The sequence below is a fragment of the Microchirus variegatus genome, assembly GCF_963457635.1.
Source record: "Microchirus variegatus genome assembly, chromosome: 11".
Lineage (NCBI taxonomy): Eukaryota > Metazoa > Chordata > Actinopteri > Pleuronectiformes > Soleidae > Microchirus > Microchirus variegatus.
The window spans coordinates 18,241,903-18,262,528 of NC_139812.1; the positions used below are offsets into that span (position 1 = coordinate 18,241,903).

Sequence of the window (20,626 nt, forward strand, 5' to 3'; positions counted from 1 at the left end):
AAAACACATTCACTGCTATTCTTCATTCTGGTATTATATATCATTACAGTGCAGTGTTGATTAACAATGATAATTTTAATTTAAAAGTGCAGCATAGAAAGATTGAATATCTTTTTTTGAACAATTATTCTGGCTGGGATACTTTTAGCAGAGTGTTGAAGTTTTCTTTGCACTCGGGCGGCAACTAATGATTATCGTCATGAAAGATTAATCTGTTGATTATTATTTTTTTCTATTCACTAATTGGTTGTTTGGTCCATAAAATGCCAGAAAATATTGATACATGTTTATCAGTGTTTCCCAAATCTTGACATGTTCTCAAAAGTCTTATTTTGTCCACAAATGGAGCAAAGAAACCATACAGTGTTCACATTTAAAAAGCTGAAAAATCAGAGGTTGTTTTAATGATAAAAAAATATATTAATTTAATAATCCATTGGTCAATTAATCGTTGCAATCCTAGTATGAGCCAAAACGTGTGTGAGTCCAGGAAACAGAGTGCCTATAAAGAATCTATATTTGGGTTTATTATGTAGCTGTACTGTAACTTAACTAATATAGTGTGACTGTAAGCGCCTTTAATCACCTTTTTCACCCAAAAGTCCAGTAACTGTGATCAAAGTAATCTCTCTCTCACAGAATAATGGCCCATGAAAGTGAGGTGGTCAAAAGCACACAGTAAAAATGTCAACTTATATGCTTTTGCATAAATAACAATTAGGCAATTTATTTTTAGGCTTTATAATGTAATATTTAAACTGTCACCATTTAAAGAATGGCGTTTAAATGTTTTTATATGACACTGTCTTTACCTATAGCAAAATGAGTGTTAATAATACATGAATCTGCCATTTATTGCAAAAATGAGTAATTTACACTATGTCATGTATTTGATTTAATCTAATGTGTCCAATTGATGATTTTACTTTCTCAGCAGGTTAGTCTATTTAGAAACAGTGTTTAATTGTATAAACATTTAATTCTTCAGGAACATAATCTCAAACTTCTGCTTCATCTCTGCCTTAAGTTGCAGTTATTACCAGACTCATTTTCAGAATGTCCTTAAGATATTACTTGTGCATGTTTTTTGCATTCTGCATTTTTATTCCTGAAACAGCATATTGGCCTTTGGCCACCAATGTCCAAATTCCAATAATTTTCTCACTGAGTTAAAGTGAACATTTTGCCAACATGAAAGTCCTTCCACTGACACTCGCTCACACTCTCAAACATTTCATGAAATTGACCAATAACCTTTTGCCAACAAAATCCAATAAGTTTCTTTGATAAGTGTTTGTGCGAAATCGAAAACAAAGTGTTCTTGAGATTTGTAGTTTGGGAATATCTGCACCCTTCCCCTGTAGGGCATGTGGAGTACAGAGGTTATTTACTTGGACCATGTTTCCTGGACTTGCTATGACTGATGAACAGTACAGAAATAGTTGTAGAGGGAGAGTACTATTACACATTCAACAGAAAAAAATTCATACTAAATTTAAATCATGCTCAATTTACTGCATACAGATTTTAGTCACTTAGACTGAACTTATGGCATCATGCTGAAAGGCAAAAGCCATGTTTCCATCATGGCACAGTTTGGTTTGCTACCGCACGGTATTGTTTGGAACGGTAAAGACCTCGTTCAGGCTTGCGCTTTGACTGCTGTACTGGTGCGTCGACAACAAACGACGACATTGATTGCAACACAACAGACAACGCTGTACCAGCTCTGTTGCTACCGTTTTTTGGCTGTTTGTCTCAACAAGATGTTAAGCTTTTGTATGCGAATAGACTTCAGTTGACTGTCATGGGTCTAGCTCCATTCAAACAGTTCCATTACTCCGGTACCCCAAGGGAAAAATTGTGGAAATTCTCTGCTGCTGGTGAAGAATGAAATAGAGACTTCTGCCGGCTGACAAGGTTTTATTTTCTCTGCAAAGAAAAGGTCAATATGCACATGAGTGGTCGTAGCTGGAGAAAGACCCAGAGCATAGTGAGCCCTCCATATTTATATCTGAGCAACTCCCCTTTCACATTCCTCCAATGGACAAAGGAGTCTGCCTTTCCATGCCGTGTTTTCACGCCTCTTTGTCTACTGCAGGTATCAGGGAGACGCCCTTCAGATGTTGTAGGAAGGCGCAAGTTCAGTCTAGACATCCTAATTACACAATATACAGTACACTATACACAAAAGGACCTGGTGTTCCGAGTTAGGAAAAGGGTGATGGGCGGCTGTAGCTCTGAGACAAAGAAATTGAATTTGCCATTACAAGGTACAGTGGAATGGGGAAAGGTAACGGTTATTTTGATACTACTCCTAACGTAAAAGCAAAAAATATTGTATATGTATATATTGTATATTACATTGTACCTACCACATGCCAAGCATTTGTAAAAAAAAAAAAGGGTGACGATCATGCAGCACCACTACCATTCCCCTCCACATACAGACATCATCTGTCTCCTACTTTTAATACATATGTCTCTGATGCGCTCACCTGGATCATCTACACACACATTCATATATTTCAGTCCCAATTTCCTTCTACATGTGTGCCGGAGTTGGTCCTCGCTTTCTTAAGGCACTGTGTTTTACTGCTCTGCTCTGCTGCAGATAGACAGGTGCTACAATATGTAGTGAAGACGGCACAGAGAACCAGTAGGTGTAGGGAAAAAAAAACATTTTGCATTAGGACTCTTTCAATGCTTTACCATAAATATTTGCCACCTTCCTTTCGGCTGGAGGCTGTGCGGCATCAAGGGCAGACCCACAAGGCTGTGGAGAACTTTTTTTTTTCCAGATGCTGTCAGACTTAAAAATTCTGCATCTCACTGAGTAGTTGCTGCTATTATTACTATTCCTCCTTATCGGGACATTGCTTCCATTTGAAATTTCACAATAGCACGTCGTTGCATTGCTACAAATTGTTGCTACATTGTTTTGTTGACCTCGTATTGTCACACATGCATACTTTATATAAAGTTTTTAAAAGCCTTTCTCTTGATTCAACCATGACCCCAATTCATTCCCTTATATGTATGAAATTTTCTTAAAAGACAATAAAATACTATGGTTTTTAATTAAAGAATTCCTGTGTTGTGATAATAAAAGTGGCATTTAGTCTAACGGCGTAAAGCAGTGGTAAAAGTTCTACGATGAAAGCACTTAAAGCATCAAACTAAAGATTGTTTCACAGAATACAATACAAATTCATAGTGTATACATGCATTATGGTCCTTATTTGCATGGAGCATGTGCATTTAGGAGAGTATATGTATAGGCTCTTAATCATTGAGGGATTGAAATCCTGCATATTGCTATAATAAAAGTGGTAAGGAAGTATGTAAGCTTTCTTCTGCAGAGAACATTGCTCTGCTCATGTGCTAAGTGAAAGTGTGCAAGCGAGGACGAGTATGTGTGCATGCGCCCACCTTTTGTACCTGCGTGCGATATGGCACGGATCGCTGTAGCAAATGAGAGTCACTTTTCACTGTCTCAAGCTAACAATGTTCTAACGACGCTCCTGATCACAGGTCACTTCCAAGAGTGCAAGTACATTTGCTTTGTAAACAATGCTGATGCTAGCTAAGTCAGTCGAAGATATGTATGGACCCAATTACCTTGAATAATGCTTTGAAAGTGAGCCACAGAGAGGCAACAAAATATTAAAATGTAGCAGGTGTTCAGTCTCTGTATGAGGGCATGCCCCCTTACATGTGCTGTTGATATTCTGTTGTTTGGGGCACAATTTGTCTTTTCATCTCGTTCAGCTTTGAGACCGCTGTTTCAGCCACAACATAGTGGGTTCACAGAATTTCCCTTTAAAATGATTCTGTGTCATTACCAGCTTCTAACAAATTGGTATTTAACCTGTGAATACTAAAAAAAAACAAAAAAAAAACAATTGGGACTGCTGCTAGCAAAGTTGCCAGGTTATGTATCCCATGCAATACCTAACAATAAATGGCTAAAGGCCTGTGTGTGGGATGAGAGGCAGATCTTGCAGTGAAAAACGGTCCCCAATGCACTCGATCTCATGAAGCCCACTATGCTGTAAGTGCAGAGTAACTGCCAAAGACAATCTGGATGAGTGCATCTGCATCCGTATTTAGTCAAAGTAGATTATGATTGGTGGGCAGCATGGCTAGGATGCTGTAAGTATGAGTTTAGCCAATTGCTCAGAATGTACAACAACTATATATATATCCACATATAGGCTGTAGTTTTGAAAATGGTGTCCCACACAAAAAAAAATCCATAAGCCAGTGTTAATCAGTTATTGTAAAATATTAAAATCTCAATCTTTGCTCTTGTTAAGATTTTACATTACATCAACAAAGGGTGCAAGACTTGTCTCGTTATTATCCCACAAAGATGACAACAACACAAATGTGTGAAAAGCAGGAGAAACTTGATTGACATTTTTACTGTCAGACCTAACTGATCTGCAAACACTATTACTCTTCTTCTACATCCCAGTATCATTTTGTTTGACATTATTGTTGCAGAAACAATATTTAGTGGTTGAAAGTGGAGAACACAGACTGCAGATGATATAACCGGGACACACAATTGCTTTTCATCTGATCGTTCAGCGAATCTATAAATGTGTACTTGGTAAACAATCCATTAATTTGTCATTTGGCTTACGGTAATACTGGAAAGTGAGGTATCGTGCATTAGTTACAACAGCATTATCATGCCATATCTTCAATAAAGCTGTAGAGAAAGTATGGAAACAGATGGGCAACGACATTTGTAAATGAGCTACCAATAGTTTCAGAAAACGATAATTGAAAAAAAAAAAGGGAAAAATAATGCTGAGATAAACTGTGAGCATTATCTACGCCAGTGGTTAAGTACCTGTGCTCACAATTGTGAGGAAAAGGTTAGTCGCTTCATTTCTACATAATGTATAAAAATAGTCTTTGCGATGTAACAGCTGTACAGGAAACACAATTTAAGAATCTCCGTGTTTAATCATTTGTGCCTCCATTAGCATTGCTGAAGAGGTGGTCCAGGTGTGTAACAGTGGGCTAAATTGGCTTCACAGGCTGGTGTTTACATGCTGAGATATTTCTATTTTTAAATGACTTGCTCAAGTAACCCAGTTTGTTGGACAATGCATGCAAATGACTAATATGCGGTCGTTTTTAATTGCTCATATCTAAATATTGAACAGGAATTGAGTTGCGTCCGCCTCTGGAATCCACTGTTTTTTGCGAAGGCTAGATTACGTAGTTGAACAACCTTGCTCAAATCACTAGTTCTATTTTTGTCTTGTTGCCGCATTTCAAAGAGACAACACATAAATTATGTAGGGGTTTTCAAAACAAACAAGATACAGCGGCAGTCCCATCAGAATATCTGTGGCGATGGCACTTCAATGTGACCACACGTTTGTTTTACATTTAGCGTTTTTTTTTGGTGGAAAAGGAAGCTGCCACTGTATTGGCTCATCAAAATGACAAACATACAGTACTTTGTAGTGTTGGTTAATAATTTCCCTTGTATTACAAGGACGTTCTTGCTCAGTTACAACTAGTGACAACTAGTTTTTGACAGGCCGCTTGGTGATTGCTAAACAAGGCTATTATTGATATGAAATCTCTGTGGTTGTGTTTTTGTTGTGTTCCAGTTGACACATTATGGAAATAACACGTTACACATGAGATTTTATAGTTCTTATAGTATATATAGTATAGTATAGTGTGAAAAATGTGAGTTGCTGATGTGTATTTTGCACAAAATTAAAGCTAATCTGTAATAAAATAACATAAAAAATACAATAAAAATGTCAGGGTTAGGGTTAGATTTCTCTCTCAGGATTATGGTCGTTCTCACTAATGGCAAGTTTACATTACTATAGTCAATTATGCACAACCATATGCTATTTACAGTGCTTGTAGCATTAATGTATTACCTATAATCCTCAAGGCCAATGATTTCCTCCTGAAATCATAAAGTCTGTTAGAGAATAATGCCTAATTTAGTCATGCAGTTAATAGTTTAGTAAAAACGGTCAAATCAAAGCATTAAATCCATACATATAACCCCCGAGGTTGCATTTGTTGACTGCCTTGAAAATGTTACATTGCGTGGCTAAATAGAAGCTCAATAAATATAAACCACAACCTGACACACATCAATTGGTAGAAAACTTCCAATTAAGCATTCATGTTTCAGCAGGAAAATCCATCAGCCCAAAAGACGGTAATCTGGTATTCCACACAAACAATTATACAGCAAATTAATTATGAACTAGCCCTTTATGAGCAATTGTTAACAGTGGACTGACAGCAACGTTGATTGAAGACTGTAGTCAGAAATGGAACAGATCAAAGCAAATGCACACAGTTCAAATGAAGACATCCCTGATGTTTCAGTTAAAACGTCCATCAAAGTTGGTCTACAATTCACTTGGGATTGCCCACAATTTCTTCTCCTTTGAGACATTCACTGGCAGGAGCAGTGATCACATCCTGAAGCTCCAGACAGATGATGGAATGACTACGCAAGCATGTGCCTTGTGTATCCCTCTCTGTACTCTGTCAAAGAGAGGCCTCCAGTCACTGCTTAGTGGCAGAAGATGTATTACATCGCAGCGACATTTGAAATAGTCCCTGAGGTGCTCCACCATTGCGTTGACTGACAGAGCAGCTTGTGAAACCTGTGCTGTCCCATAATTCACCAGGTGCTCTGTGGTCTCATGGAATCCGTTTCATTCTTTCACTGCAAGATCCACAGAGCTGTGTCAGCATCACTGTTTTCCTGGCATCACGAGTTGAAGTGAAAATGTGTCTTTCTTCCTTTTACAACATATATTAAATCGGACCTAGACCGTAAATTCCAATTAACGCTGTTTTTTAGTGTGTATCTGCATCATTACCTTGTTTAAGAAGCCCTGAAAGTTCTAAACAAACAGTTCAGCCACTGCTGAGAACGATGTGTTTTATTGTAATCTCGGGCTCAGTGAGATCTCTGAGAAAACCCGGTCCGGTTACGTAAACACCGGTTCTCCTGAACAGCAGATCGTCCTGTTTCGGGCACTAGTCCGGGCACATCCGGTTGCGTGCATTGAACCGCAGAAGAAGAATAACGTCCGCTGTGCAGGTGTTTCACGAGCGACAGTGTCTTCTGACTCTGGGTCAAAACATTGTTAAAACAATGTTTTGATAATGAGTAGCAGTGCATCCACCGTTCCAGAGGGGGGAGCTGCTCTTCTGAGAGCAGGCGTGCTGAATATGTCACTTCCGGTTACTGGCCAATCACAAGACAGTTGGGAAGCCGGGTTGAGAGTTGAGTCTGAAATATCGCGGCTGGGAAACAGCGTCAGAATAGAGGATTTCTATCGGCTCGTTTACAGCAACTAGGAGGTTTTTGACCATAAAAACAAGTTAATGTATGTAAGTAGACCTCCATAACTAACATATATGTGCAACAGGACCACTCTGTGAGCTTTAAGTTATTCAGATGACTAAGAATGAAAAAATTGCTCATAAATTTGTTACTGGCAAAAATTAACCACAGCTTTCTTATTTGGAGCGGTTACAGTACATGCCACATATCACGTTTCCCCTTCAGGTTTTGGCTGTGGGTCTTTGCTGCGTGTTCCCCGAGAGCTAATCAGAAATAATCTTTTCCAACTGCAACCATCTGAACAGAAATGTATGATCTGTTCAATCTCCTGCCAACTGTTGTTTACAGTACATTTCAAAATGGCTGCATTTAGAGAACATTATATAGGTTCACTGATATACCGTTCATATTCGGACAGAGACCAGAATGAAACAATCAAGACATGATTAAAGTGTGCACTTTCTATTTTAAATCGAGGGGTTGAACAAGATAATCGCATTGACCGCTGAGGAATTATATGTATTTTTATACATTGTCCATTTTCAGGGGCTCAGAAATAATTGGACGATTGAATGAAAAGCAGTTTCATAGCCAGGTATGGACTATTATCTCACTTTTCTCTGTCAGAACAAGCAGATAAAGGTCTGCAGCCTGACTGCAAGTGTTGAATTTGCATTTGGTGGCTTTTCACAGACAGTTTCAATATGAGGTCCAAAGATATGTCAATTCAAGTTAAGAAGGCCATGATTTGACTAAGAAAACACAATAAATCTGTCAGAGAGAGATAGGAGCGGCCAAATCAACAATTTAGTACATTTGGTGAACTCAGAAAGACCGAAAGACCTAGAAGACCACGGAAGACAAATAAAGTGGATGATCGCAGAATTGTTCCACACTTAAATCACATCTTGATTATTTAATTTCAAATTAATTTTGTGGTATAAACAGGCAAAATGACCAAATGTGTGTCTTTGTCCATAACTGTGTTATATCAGTACAGGCAACACTCACAACTCTGCAGTAGATCTTAAGAAACAGGACAAACTCTAAACTGTACACGACAGGTTGTACGTTGATGTTTGGCTTTCGCTTCCAGAATTTACTTGTTGGAACTGAAAAGATTAAACTGCAACAGATGCTTCTTAAGGTGATTTCTCGACTGGGAATTACTACTTTCAAAAGACAAACCTCATCATACTTCAAATATCTGTTAGTCAAACTTTAAAGGCTCGGCATAATGTGATAATGACGTATTAACACTGACACTCATCATAATCTAGTTTTATCAACCCCTTGTTATATACTTGTACCACTTTTGATCATGCCGAGCAGATGGTACTCATGTGGGAATAGCGCCGCAGTTGTGTTTGTCAGGATTTGAAAGGAGTTTGGTTGCAGAATTGCTCAGGAAACAGTATGTGTGTGTGTGTGTCATTGCTCATCCAGTACTTTACAGAAACTGTCACAGAATGCTGAAAAACGTCAGATATGTTTAGAGCCGAATGTCTTTTTTTGTTTCAGCACCGTTTAGATCTGAAATGATCCCGTTCAATTTAAACACGGTTTTGTTTTTCTTTTCAATATTATAGAAGTAGTATGTCAGACGAGACGTGTGCTTTTTATTTGGTGGATATGTAAAACCAAATCCAATCAAGTCTTCTGTTGTATGTTTTTCACTTAAACTGTCACGGAGGTGATAATTACATGTCAGTGTTGCATTCAGGTGTGTCCCTATTATTATGCCGCCCTCAATATAATGCAGTCCATTATACGACACCACTTTTATTAACCAATGCAAAAAAGCAGGACAGTGTATTTTAAGATTTTCCTTTTTCTGCTTTTCACATAATTCAGAGATTTTTATTAAATGATAACGTTTCACAAATAGGTTTTCAGCTGCTTTTAAGATCTCTTTTATTTGCCTTCATGCAGTTCTGTGTAAGCCCCCCCCCCCCCTCCGTTTGTTATTATCACATTCACAAATTCATTTTACTTCATGAAACTACAGTATGTCATGCGGTGTGATTTGTTCGGCTGAAAACCAGTCCAAGCACCAGAGGGAAAACCTCCAGCAGGCGGAACATTTACAGGCTCCCAGGCTGTCTTCAGAAGTACAACAAAACATCCATGCTGATCTGCTTAGCCGTCCTGCCCCTCAACCCCCTAATGAACAAGAGCAAAAGAGCTCTTGGGCTTAGCCTCTCCCTCTTACCCTAACTTAACAAGATGTCCCTCTACTCGCTCACTTCCTCTCTCACACATAGACACACATGTGCACGGTTGTACGCAGACACACCCCCCCCCCCCCCCCCCAAACCCCAAACCACTAACCCTCAGACCAATCTGTCTGTGGCACTAAAGTATTATTAGACTTACTCGCTCTCAAAGGGGAAACAGAAGAGTGCTGAGAGCTGGAAGATGAGATATGCTACAGGGGCTACTAGTTCCATTAAAATGGCATTCACTGGGGCCTTTGTTATCACCGGTCCTGACGTTTTCAGGGTGAAGTCGGGCTTGCTGATCCATGACCATCTCATCTATCTTTCAGGATTTGAAGGAAGTTGGTGTGAAATTGACACCAATGAGTGTAGCTCCAATCCATGCCAAAACCAGGGTGACTGCGTGGACCAGGTCAACAGCTACAGGTAAAGAGTGTTATCCATAACCAGCTTTTCATTGTTGAGGAGGCAAGTAAATGTCAGGTTTTGTACTGACAAAGTGTCAGTGCCAGAAACCTTGATAAAAATGCAGTTGGTCTCCACAGTATTCAATACTTGGAATAATGTAAAAAGTATTATTAGTTGCTCACTTATTATGTAGGGTTTTTGGTTTTAACAGCTCAATTCCGGATCTATGTTCCAATAATACATGTGCAGTCAGCCTAAATATTATGTATAATTAATATCAATGAATTCCTATTGATCCATTTCACCCTGTGCACGTGCCAGTTGGAAACAGATGGATCTATTTTCTGTTTGAGACTAAATATCAATATTAATGATTTTTCTTTTCCCAGATGTGACTGTAAGATGGGATTTTCTGGCCTCCGTTGCGAAGAAGACATTAATGAATGCCTCTCTAGCCCTTGCCACAACAAAGGCAGGTGTCAGGACCTTGTTAACGGGTAAGTGTAATTTTCTCTGACGTCACACCTCACACACTGCATGCTTCTCAAATGTAAACACATCACCAAAAATGGAGCCAAACCATTCTCCAAAGACGGCACGCGATGTTGTGGTTTCCCCCTTCAAAATGTGTTCCGGTTTATATAACACGCTTGTCTTCATCCTTGACACAGATAAGCTGCTACTCTAAAGACAGAGAGTGAATGCAGCAAGAACACATCATGTATCTAGATTGGGCTTTACTCCACTGGTGCTTCTCTCTGCTGTGCTTAATGGGAGCCCTGGGGCTTCCAGGCTCAGTCAGACAGATGGGTAGAGAAGTCCCTGGGCCAATTTGAGCCCTAAATGTTTTGTCTCCAGTTTGTCTCCCGTCATGATTCCGCTCCCATGTGACCTGGCCCTGCTCAGAGCGCTCCTCTGACTGCACAGTCCAGGGAGTTCACATCAGGTGTGCTTTAACCTTGCTGCCCACCACGAGCACTTTACATGCCGCTATCTCCATCTCCCTGACCCAACAAGCCGAGCAAGTCCATCTGTGCGGTGGTGATGGATCAGACTCTGCAGTATATTCTCACTGAGTCCGTATTATGTGTGTGTGTGTGTGTGTGTTGTTGTTGTTTTTTTTTTAATCCATTCTGTGCATTCAGATGCTGTGACTCTGTGTGTCGCTTTGTTGGTAACTAAACTGTTTTTTAACCTACATGACTCCATGCTGGCACTGGTGCAACATATTGCAATTAAAATTGGTATAACAATGATATCACAGACTTTACAATGTGCAAATTGAACTTAACAGCAGTCCGTAAGTATCACATCGCAATAAAAAAAAAAAAAGCACTTTGGCATATTGCTGAAACTTGATCTGATGTAACTGTTTTATAAATGAAAAAATCAGTTTGTGTTTTACAAAGTGGTGTTTAATTGCATGTTTTTTTTTTAATAATGTCACCTACAAATTGGATATCCACCTCACACCAAACATCTGAGGTGTGTGTCCAGGGATATTAAATCCACTGACAGCCGCAGAGGGGGGATGTGGATTGAATATAGCACACAGATTGTGCTCGTCCCTTTAGTAATAAGTGATTAAACGATTCACATTAAGCAACACTAGGGAAAGTTAAGTGTCGTCATACTGTTCATTTTCAAATGAAGAGTTTAAGAACAAGAAAAATGAATCCACACACTCAGGACACACGCACGCAAGAGTTTCTTCTCATGTTGATGAAAGAACTAAATTGCCATTTGACAACCTGGATTTTTCGTCCTAATGACTGAGTGTTATCACGTCTTCCTTTTTAGATTCCGTTGCATTTGCCCTCCTGGTTATTTTGGCACGCTCTGTGACCTGGATGTGAACGAGTGTGAAGTCTCACCTTGCCTACACGAGGGCATCTGTATCAACACACCCGGAGGCTTCGAGTGTGTGTGTCGCTCTGGATACTCAGGTAGCTCTTTTTTGCCCTCAGGTGACATGAAGATCAATAGGAGTCTAAAAAGCTTATCATGACTGCTGTGGCCACACGCTATTGAGGCAACTTTGACACAGATCTAGCTTAGTGTTTTTAAAAGAAAACATCTCCACAATGCTTGGTTTTAATTAGTTTGCCTGACTCTGTCAGATAAAGTGCCGCTTTTTGAGTAAAAACTAACAAGAGATACATTAAATGTCACCTGTTTTATCTGATGAAAGCGTCTCACTGCTTGTTGGTTGCCTTTATTTCATTTTGCCAGCGCCTTTAGTCTCACAATGCTGTTGTTATTTTACTTCAATCCCTTTGAAGTCCTCTTTTTTTTCACTCAGAAGGATATTGAGGTGTTTCTGTGTGAGTGCGTATGTGTGTGGGTGTGTGTGTGCGTGTGTGTGCGCGCGCACGCATCTAAAGCCAATTCCTGTCAGATACTGGGAAGATTAATTTCATTTGTCTTCCACACTGTATCATCAATTTATCCTTCCCCAGTTGAGAGAGGAGAGTAAATCTCTGAGGTATTGCTTCTCTGGAGAACAGAACCTGACATGTATGGCCCAATTCCCACAGAAGCAGCTTTTATTATTAGGCCTACGCACCACATAGTACAAGTCATTACTTTTTCTGTTGCTCTAAGCTCATCTGAGGAAACAGGGCTCCCCAAGAGAGCAAGTGGCCAGAGGATACAGTCTGGATCGGCTCAAACCAAGTAGAACTCGTACGAAATATTCGCTCTGGTAACTCGTGTAACAGCACTGCAACTTTTCACAGGAACACATCCGGTTTTCGTGGCGCCGCCGTGGCTGTGTGTGCGACTTATTTTCGTCGTAGTCGTATTGTACATTTGCCATCTCACAGTGATTCATCACACCACGCTTGTGCAGCCTGATTAAAATAGATTGAAGTGTTATTTTTACCTTGATGGTTTGTGAGGTTTTTGTTTTTTTTGTTTTTTTTTTATCGCTACAACAGTGTGCAACCTGTTGTGCCACTTGATGGTATCATCGTATTATTTGCTACCTCCATCGGGAAAGTTGAGGATTATTTCTTATCTTATGCCAAAACTTGCTGAGACTGTAACAGTTGATGCTGCCCATCAATAAATCGGTTCATAGCTTTATCTACACATTTTTGATTGATGTGATTAGGCTGTGATGACACTGCATTACCACCTGCATCAATATCCATATTGAGTTTTTAGCTTTAGCTTTCTGTTGAAGTACAAGGAAACAGGGGGATAAGTCATCTATACACTAGCGGTCAAAAGTTTGGGGTCACCTATACAATTTGTTTGTGTTTTCCGTTAAAAATCACACTTTTATTCATCAAGAGTTTGCAAAGTGAATAGAAAATATAGTCAAGACATTGATAAGATTAGAAATAACGATTTTTATTCCAAATAATCAGTTTGCCCTTTCGTCAAAGAACCAGCAAAACTGTTTTCAGCTGTGCTAACATCATTGCACAAGGGTTTTCTCATCATCCAATAGCCTTCTTACGCCATTAGCAAACACAATGTACCATTAGAACACTGGAAATGGGCCTCTCTCTATACACCTATGTACATATTCCATTAAAAACCAGACGTTTGCAGCTCGAATAGTCGTTTACCACATTAACAATGTATAGAGTGTATTTCTGATTCATTGAAAAAAATGAGTTTTTCCTTCAAAAATAAGGACATTTCTAAGTGGCCCCAAACATTTGACCGGGAGTGTATTACCCTGTCTTTTAAAAGTAATGGTTGAGGGTTTTTTTTTTTTAGGTGTAAAACATTTAAGGTTTTAGGAGTTATAAAGGCACAAATCCTTTTATTCACTATTCTGACACGTCTGACAGCTTAAATCTTATGTTTAACCTCTCTAAAAAGTGTCGTCGACCTATACCGCTTTGTCGTGGCTTGATTTAATGTAGTTAGACTTTTATTTTTCTATACTGTACATTGCCATTTTGTTCTCCTCATTCCACTCGTTCTGTAAGACTGGCAGCTGCTGACATCTTAGCTGCCTTATTATGCAGTGGGCCAGTGAATAAGAATCGTGACATCAAAGGGGACGGGGACGACGACTGCAGATTGCAATAAATGGATGACTCCTTCACTCACTCACCCGTTCCTTTCCCAAATGCGTCAGGAAAACAGTGGCCTTTTTCACACCAGAGAGGACGAATATACTCTTTCACAAATCCCTCCAATCATCTGCTCGCCCACTCTCTCTCTGCCGTGTATATAAAGACATACAAAGTCCTTGCCTAAATTAAATATAAAAAGGTTTATTCTCTGGCTGTGAAAAACTAAATATTAAACCTCATATTTATGGGTAGTATGCTTCATTTTAAACCCTCGTAAAAGTCACACACTGGACCTTGAAGACAATCGGGGAAAAAGATTCCGCATTCAGTCGTAATAATCTATTATTAAACTATACACAGGCACCACGTTTTGTGTCCTGAGGTCAGAAGTCATTACAGTGACATGATTAATGGGTCATACTATTTATATAAATCATGGTTTAAGCACACCATTTGTCACCTTCTGTTTTCTCTTCTTCACCCATCATTAAGGAGCAACGTTCCCTTGAGTGATGGTACAGTACAATCAGCACATTGTGGCAAGTTTCCTCAGTCAGCACATTGTTGGACGATGATGTTTTGGCCCCCACAGTGTTGTTTTGATGTTGAGGCTTCAGTAAATTCAGGCTTTTGCCGGATGAACTTGATAAATTGATAAAGTGTCAACATTATTTGCCACCGAGGCTCTGGAGGGATCTGTTGCGTTAGAGATATAATGTAGATTCGGAGTGAATGGAATAAGCTCTCGCTGCTATTATTACTCTCTCGCAATACATTTATTTATTGTAGCACTTAAATCAGAGACGTTCTTATGGGACGGAGTTAGCACATGACTTATGCACGTGTGATTTGGGGAATTACACTTAGATTTCAGTCATTTTCACTTTGTGCTCTGGTTCACTGTTTTTTGCAGAATGTAATGTGTAATTGTGTCTGATTTACAGTTTAGTTTTTAGTAGTATTTTGGATTAATGCAGCCCAGAATGAGAAGCAGTATAATTATGAAATAAAAAGAAGACATTGCATGTAATTATCAGTTTATGGATAATGAAAAATACACATAAAGAAGATGTTTTACTTTTTACATCTTTGGTTAATTAGCCTTATCACACTCCTGGAGTATTTGTTGGAATCCTCTTGCCATTTTTGGTTTTGAGCAGTTTTGTCACCCATGCAGCCATAAACTGATATTTCCAGTTAAGGAAGATTTCCCCTTTGACTGAATGAAACAGGTTGTCGGTGTGATACAAGAAAGGAATTGTTGTACAGCCTGTGATGAGAGAGCAGGATAGATTTTCTGTATATTAGTTTGTTTATTCTCTTTCATGATAAAACATGGGAGGCAATTAATAAACGATTGCTCCCATTGTCAGTGAGTTTTCTTACAAAAAGCTCACCAAATTAACTAACATTGCGCAACTCGTAATGTTTCACACACAAAATAAAGTAATACCAATTAGGAGTAAAATAGTGTACTAAAAATGCTTAGTTGCATTTAATGACAAATAAAATGTGACCTCATGTTAATCTCATTATCTCACTGTGTGTGTTTTTAACCCTTACAGATCATTTCGTCTGCTTTTTTCCATTACTATGTTTAAACAGTCTATGCAGAGGCTATTCGAATGTGCAATATAGAGCGTCTTATACGTGTTTTGAGCACAACCGAGGCAATCTGATGAAAAACAATATATATACATTTTCACCAATTATATAAACACATCTGAACAAAAAGTTGAAATGTGGAAATATGTCACAGTCCAATTTAAAAAAAAAAAAAGAAAAGAATTTAAAGCCTGAATATGTGACCTATAAACACCCCCCTCCCCCCAAGGATGTCCATATAAGGAGTTGTGTATTATTCCCACGGAAAATTAACCTAGGTGTGTCTGCGGCACAGATCTGTGCCACTTAACTTCATCACATTTGCTGACAAGGAAGAGAAGTTATTTTGACGGTTTTTTTTGTGTCGTCTGGTCTTTTCCATCCAGCTCGAACTCTCCCTCCCTTTCGTCTCCGCTATCATCTTGTTGCTATTTTCGTGGAGTCTGCATGAATAAATAAAAACCATCAACTCTCTGAGCAAAAGTTGGCTTACTTAGTAAATCCTCTGACTTACATTTAGTGTGTCCAACGGACAGTAAAGATATATATATAAGTTGTTCTGCAGATAATTCATGTGCTTTATTCGAGTCAGCACATTTGGCGTAGTGCAGTTTTCTATCTAGGATTGTGCTTTCCTGGACATGGTACAGTGTATAGTCACAGCTGTAACAAATATGCAGCTCATGCATTATATGACACACTTTTCTTTGAGTTTTGGGCTGCACTTCAACTTTACGTGGGCCAGCAATGCAGCACAATTAGGGTTTCTTGCCACAGCGAGTTATTAATGACTGGAAAATTTACATTTGTTAAATATGTTCGGAGTGGTTTTCATGTTGTGATTCATCCAAATTTAAATAAAAATGTGCACATGCAGTTTTATACTGTAGTCTTTGTTGCTCACAGCTGTCTGAATATGAATTGAAAATCTTCCACAAACATTTCAGCTGCTTTTTAATGAAGATGAAGAAATGCTGTGATACACCATGAAGTAACCATGGTGACATCTCCTGAAAAAGAGATGGACCGTTAAATATTGTGTTGGATAATCAGTTTGTCTCCATTTTAATGTCCTTTTGCTTTCAGTGTGAAATAATTGTATGGCAACAATATTTTAGAATATGGTATTAAGGTCTTTAGTCTGAGTTTCAAGAGTGTGTATATTTGCATGCATGTGGTCACATTTAAAGGTGCCATATGTAAGAATGTGGCCAAAAAACGGTTACTACATTCAAATTCAAAATACGGAGGTCTTTTAGGTTTCGTTTTCTGACGAAACTGGCAACCTGTGGTTCCTCGGCAGCTGACTTTACTAACTGCAATGATTGGTAGACAGCGGTAGGTGGCGCCACATGCCAAAACATGATTTCAAAACATAAACATGATTTGCAGTCTGCAAAATGTTTTTTTTAATGCAAATAGTTTGGCTGTACTGTTGTTGTTGGTGAGTTCAGTTTGTTATATGAACATTATTCCTGAGTCTCTGTGACATATTAGGAGGATTTTATGGCCAGTTGATTTAGATTTATTACATAATGCACCTTTAAATCTTCTTTTTTCTGCATCTCCCTTTAGATTTCACCCTGTCCTCATGTCCTCATCTGTTAGCTCAGCTGTCCTCATGTCCACCTTCACAACATCCATGATCCCTCTCTGTGGTCTCTCTTTTGTCCTCCTGCCTGGCAGCTCCATCTTCAACAACCTTTGTCCAGCATATTCACCACCTACACGCAACCAAAACCATCTCAACCTTGCCTCAAAAATAGCTATTTTAAAACTTGGTCTCACAAGAAAATAATATATCTGCTCCATACATGTATTCCTGTTTGAAGCATGGGAAATTAGGAGGAAACTAAATGACGTCTTTCATCATATTAATACATCTGCTGTGTGTCGTATCAGTAATGGAACAATAATTGTGTGAGAAAGTGGTGACCTGAGGTGAAAAACTGGAGCCTTACAACCCTAAAAGTCTTTTACACTCTTGTGTTTACCATCACTGCCAGTCTCTGATCCTTTATATCAAAGGTTCCTAAAGAGACCAGAGAGGAAAACATGTCAACATGTCATACTGGTGAGGCAGCTTTATCTGGACTGTAAGCTCTCTGTTGCTGGGAGACTTATTTTGCTCATGAAGAACTGCACTGACAGTTTGTGCGATATAGTCCATTAACTACAAACCGTACACTTGCATTTTTTTTCCTGACAGTCATACAAGTTTTGATGTATCACTCTGAAGGAAAATAAGTATTTTAATTTTAAGATAAGAAAAATCTTTTTCCGTGTGCAGCTTCAAATGAATTCAATGCATTCAGACGTCTTGTAGATATTACAACGAGAGTAAGACTTTCTGTGCTGTGCAGCCAAAATGATATTCAAGGTTACAGTTATTGTAGAATCTGATATTCTGTTAAATGGATAATGTAAAATAGCTGAAACAACATACGCTGGATGGTTCAATATGGAAAATATCGGATTGTTTTCATACAGATACAGACATTATTCCTTGACAAGGGTGTATACTGTAATCCATGGTTTGTTAAGATATACCATTTTAAATTAGAGCTTATATATATATTGTCTCTTCCTTGTGGTTTCTTTTGTTTGATTTTTGATAGTTATGGTTTATTTTATTTTGAACATGAAACATGCACATAAAATATAAATTACAAAAAGATTAGATTCATTATTAATCTAATGTTCAAACGGGAGTGGGAAGAATTCCAAATTAAATTTGGAATCCGGTTCCAGCTCTTCTCCCTGCACCAATAATTTATGTGGCTATTTCATTTTATTTCTACATATTTTAAACTCCATTACACATATTATTATTGTCATTATTTAGCTAAATTATCATAATATATCATTAATAACAATTGTTATACTGATATATCATATCAGAAATCTTAATTGCCATTATGAGCACATACAAACAAGCATACAGGATGTTTAAAAAGATATATATATATATTTTTTTTTAATCCCAATAACTTCAAATATAAATTAAGCATAGTGCAAGCTAGATTTACTGTTTATTTATCATGACAATACTATCATTATTGATAATATAAATATTGGTAATGTAATTAATATCATACTAACGTAACACCTATAATATCAGCACTATTATCATTTTCACATTATTGGTAATATAATTATCATACGATATATATTTGTAATTGTATAGTTATTTTAATTAGCATGGTTAAAAAAAATACTGTACTATTATGACCACCACTATCACTACTACCACAATTAACAACGACAATATAAAAGAAACTTTCAAAGTTGGATTTTCAATCACTGTAACATGTAAATCATTGTTTAACATGTAAATATGCTTCATTTCCTAGGGGCACGGTGTGAAGTTAACATCGACGAGTGTATTTCAAACCCATGCCAAAATAGTGGCAGATGTATCGACGCGCCCAATCGATACCACTGCTTGTGTCCTGAAGGCTTCGTGGGGCTCCACTGTGAGACAAAAGTTGACGAATGCATGTCGGCTCCCTGTCTCCATGGAAGGTACAGATTTGTCTCTCCGGCATTTAAAATAGAGACATTGCAAGTTGTGCAGAAATAGCACCAAATGAAAGTATTTTTAATTATACTCCCTGCCAGTGCATTGAGCGGAGACATACTGTAATGTCACATGGGCTAATGTGATGTACTTACAGGTTGTCTCGGTTGTCTCTAAATTATAGTCATTAAAGCCCTTGGAGGAGGAACAGTGGCTTCAATTCTCAACAATTGTAGCCAGTTATTCTGATGAAACAGTAGTGACCTGTTTGCTTTGACCTTTCAGCTGCAAGGACGGGATTTATTCCTACTCCTGTCTCTGTGAATCTGGATGGACTGGCAACAGATGTGAATCAAACATTGACGTGAGTTCAGTTTGATGAATAAACCTGCTGTGTTGTTTTAGAATAAGACTTGCAATCTCTGTGTGGCCTTTGGTATCGCTAACTCCATTGATTTTTTTTTTTTTTTTGGAGAAGATAAGTCATTTGATTTTACCAGGATCATGTAAGCACTGTGCAAACACCAAATTGTCTAGTCTAATGTCTAATTGATTTAAGCCACAGCATGTGCTAGAGACTGGAGATAGAGCACTGTGAGCGTTTAGCTGAATGAATAATCTGATAATCTGATCTGTTGTTGGTTTTTTTCCCATATGTGTTCCATGATTGCATCTGTCAAAATATTTAGCGTTATTGGTGCAGTGCCTCGCTGTTGTAAATGATGGATGTCTTTTCATTTCCAGGACTGTGCTGCCAGTCCCTGTTTGAATGGAGGCTCGTGTGTGGATCTCATTGATAAATATGCATGCTTCTGTCAGGACGGTTACACAGGAAAGACCTGTGAGAACGACGTAAACGTCTGCACAGAGGCTGCTTTTAATGCGTCGTTGTGTTTCAACGGAGCCACTTGCATCGACGGTGAAGGACCCAACTTTACATGCAGGTGAGTACAGACAAAAAAGTGTGGTCAGAGAGTTAAATCGCTGTTAAATGCAACAGTAAAAAAAGCATATCTACAATAAAAACTGTTTAGAGGTCGGGTGGGAGATCATTTTCTGGAGCATTTTTATTGCTTAAAATCCTCTTCACAACCCGATTATAACCAATTAATTAATGCACTGTCACAAAAAGTAAAAATGTTAGTCAGCTCTGGAGCAGACAGGCCTGTAAAGACACCTTCAGTTATATTGAACGGCTCAGACAAGTTAATTGGATCGTGATGCATCAACCAAAGTGCCATCTGACCCCCCTCCCCCTATGTGCATACCCCTATTGCGCATGCACAGAAGACAACACCAGCCCTTATGCTAGCTTCTTAAAACCGTCGAGACAGTTGCAGCAACGTTATGGCAGCAAAGGTGCGAACAGCAGGTGTTGGTTGCAAATGAAAGACATTTTTTGGGGAGAGCTACTGCCAAGAAAAAGGATGATGCAGAGCAGTCCAAGACCAGAGTGAACATTGGTGCTGCGTTTGAA

At 38.6% G+C, this 20,626-nt stretch overlaps 1 protein-coding gene across 1 annotated transcript in view; it reads left to right on the top strand.

Annotated features, from left to right (window-relative positions):
• The window catches only part of eys (eyes shut homolog), a gene marked incomplete at both ends in the record, with an annotated part of 153,601 nt that overhangs the window by 53,593 nt on the left and 79,382 nt on the right, over positions 1-20,626 (top strand). Inside the window, 6 exons of the mRNA XM_083897393.1 lie at positions 9,909-10,005; positions 10,377-10,484; positions 11,788-11,933; positions 18,983-19,154; positions 19,435-19,513; positions 19,894-20,093. Coding sequence (XP_083753519.1) covers positions 9,909-10,005; positions 10,377-10,484; positions 11,788-11,933; positions 18,983-19,154; positions 19,435-19,513; positions 19,894-20,093 — 802 coding nt within the window. The remainder of the gene's footprint in view (positions 1-9,908; positions 10,006-10,376; positions 10,485-11,787; positions 11,934-18,982; positions 19,155-19,434; positions 19,514-19,893; positions 20,094-20,626) is intronic.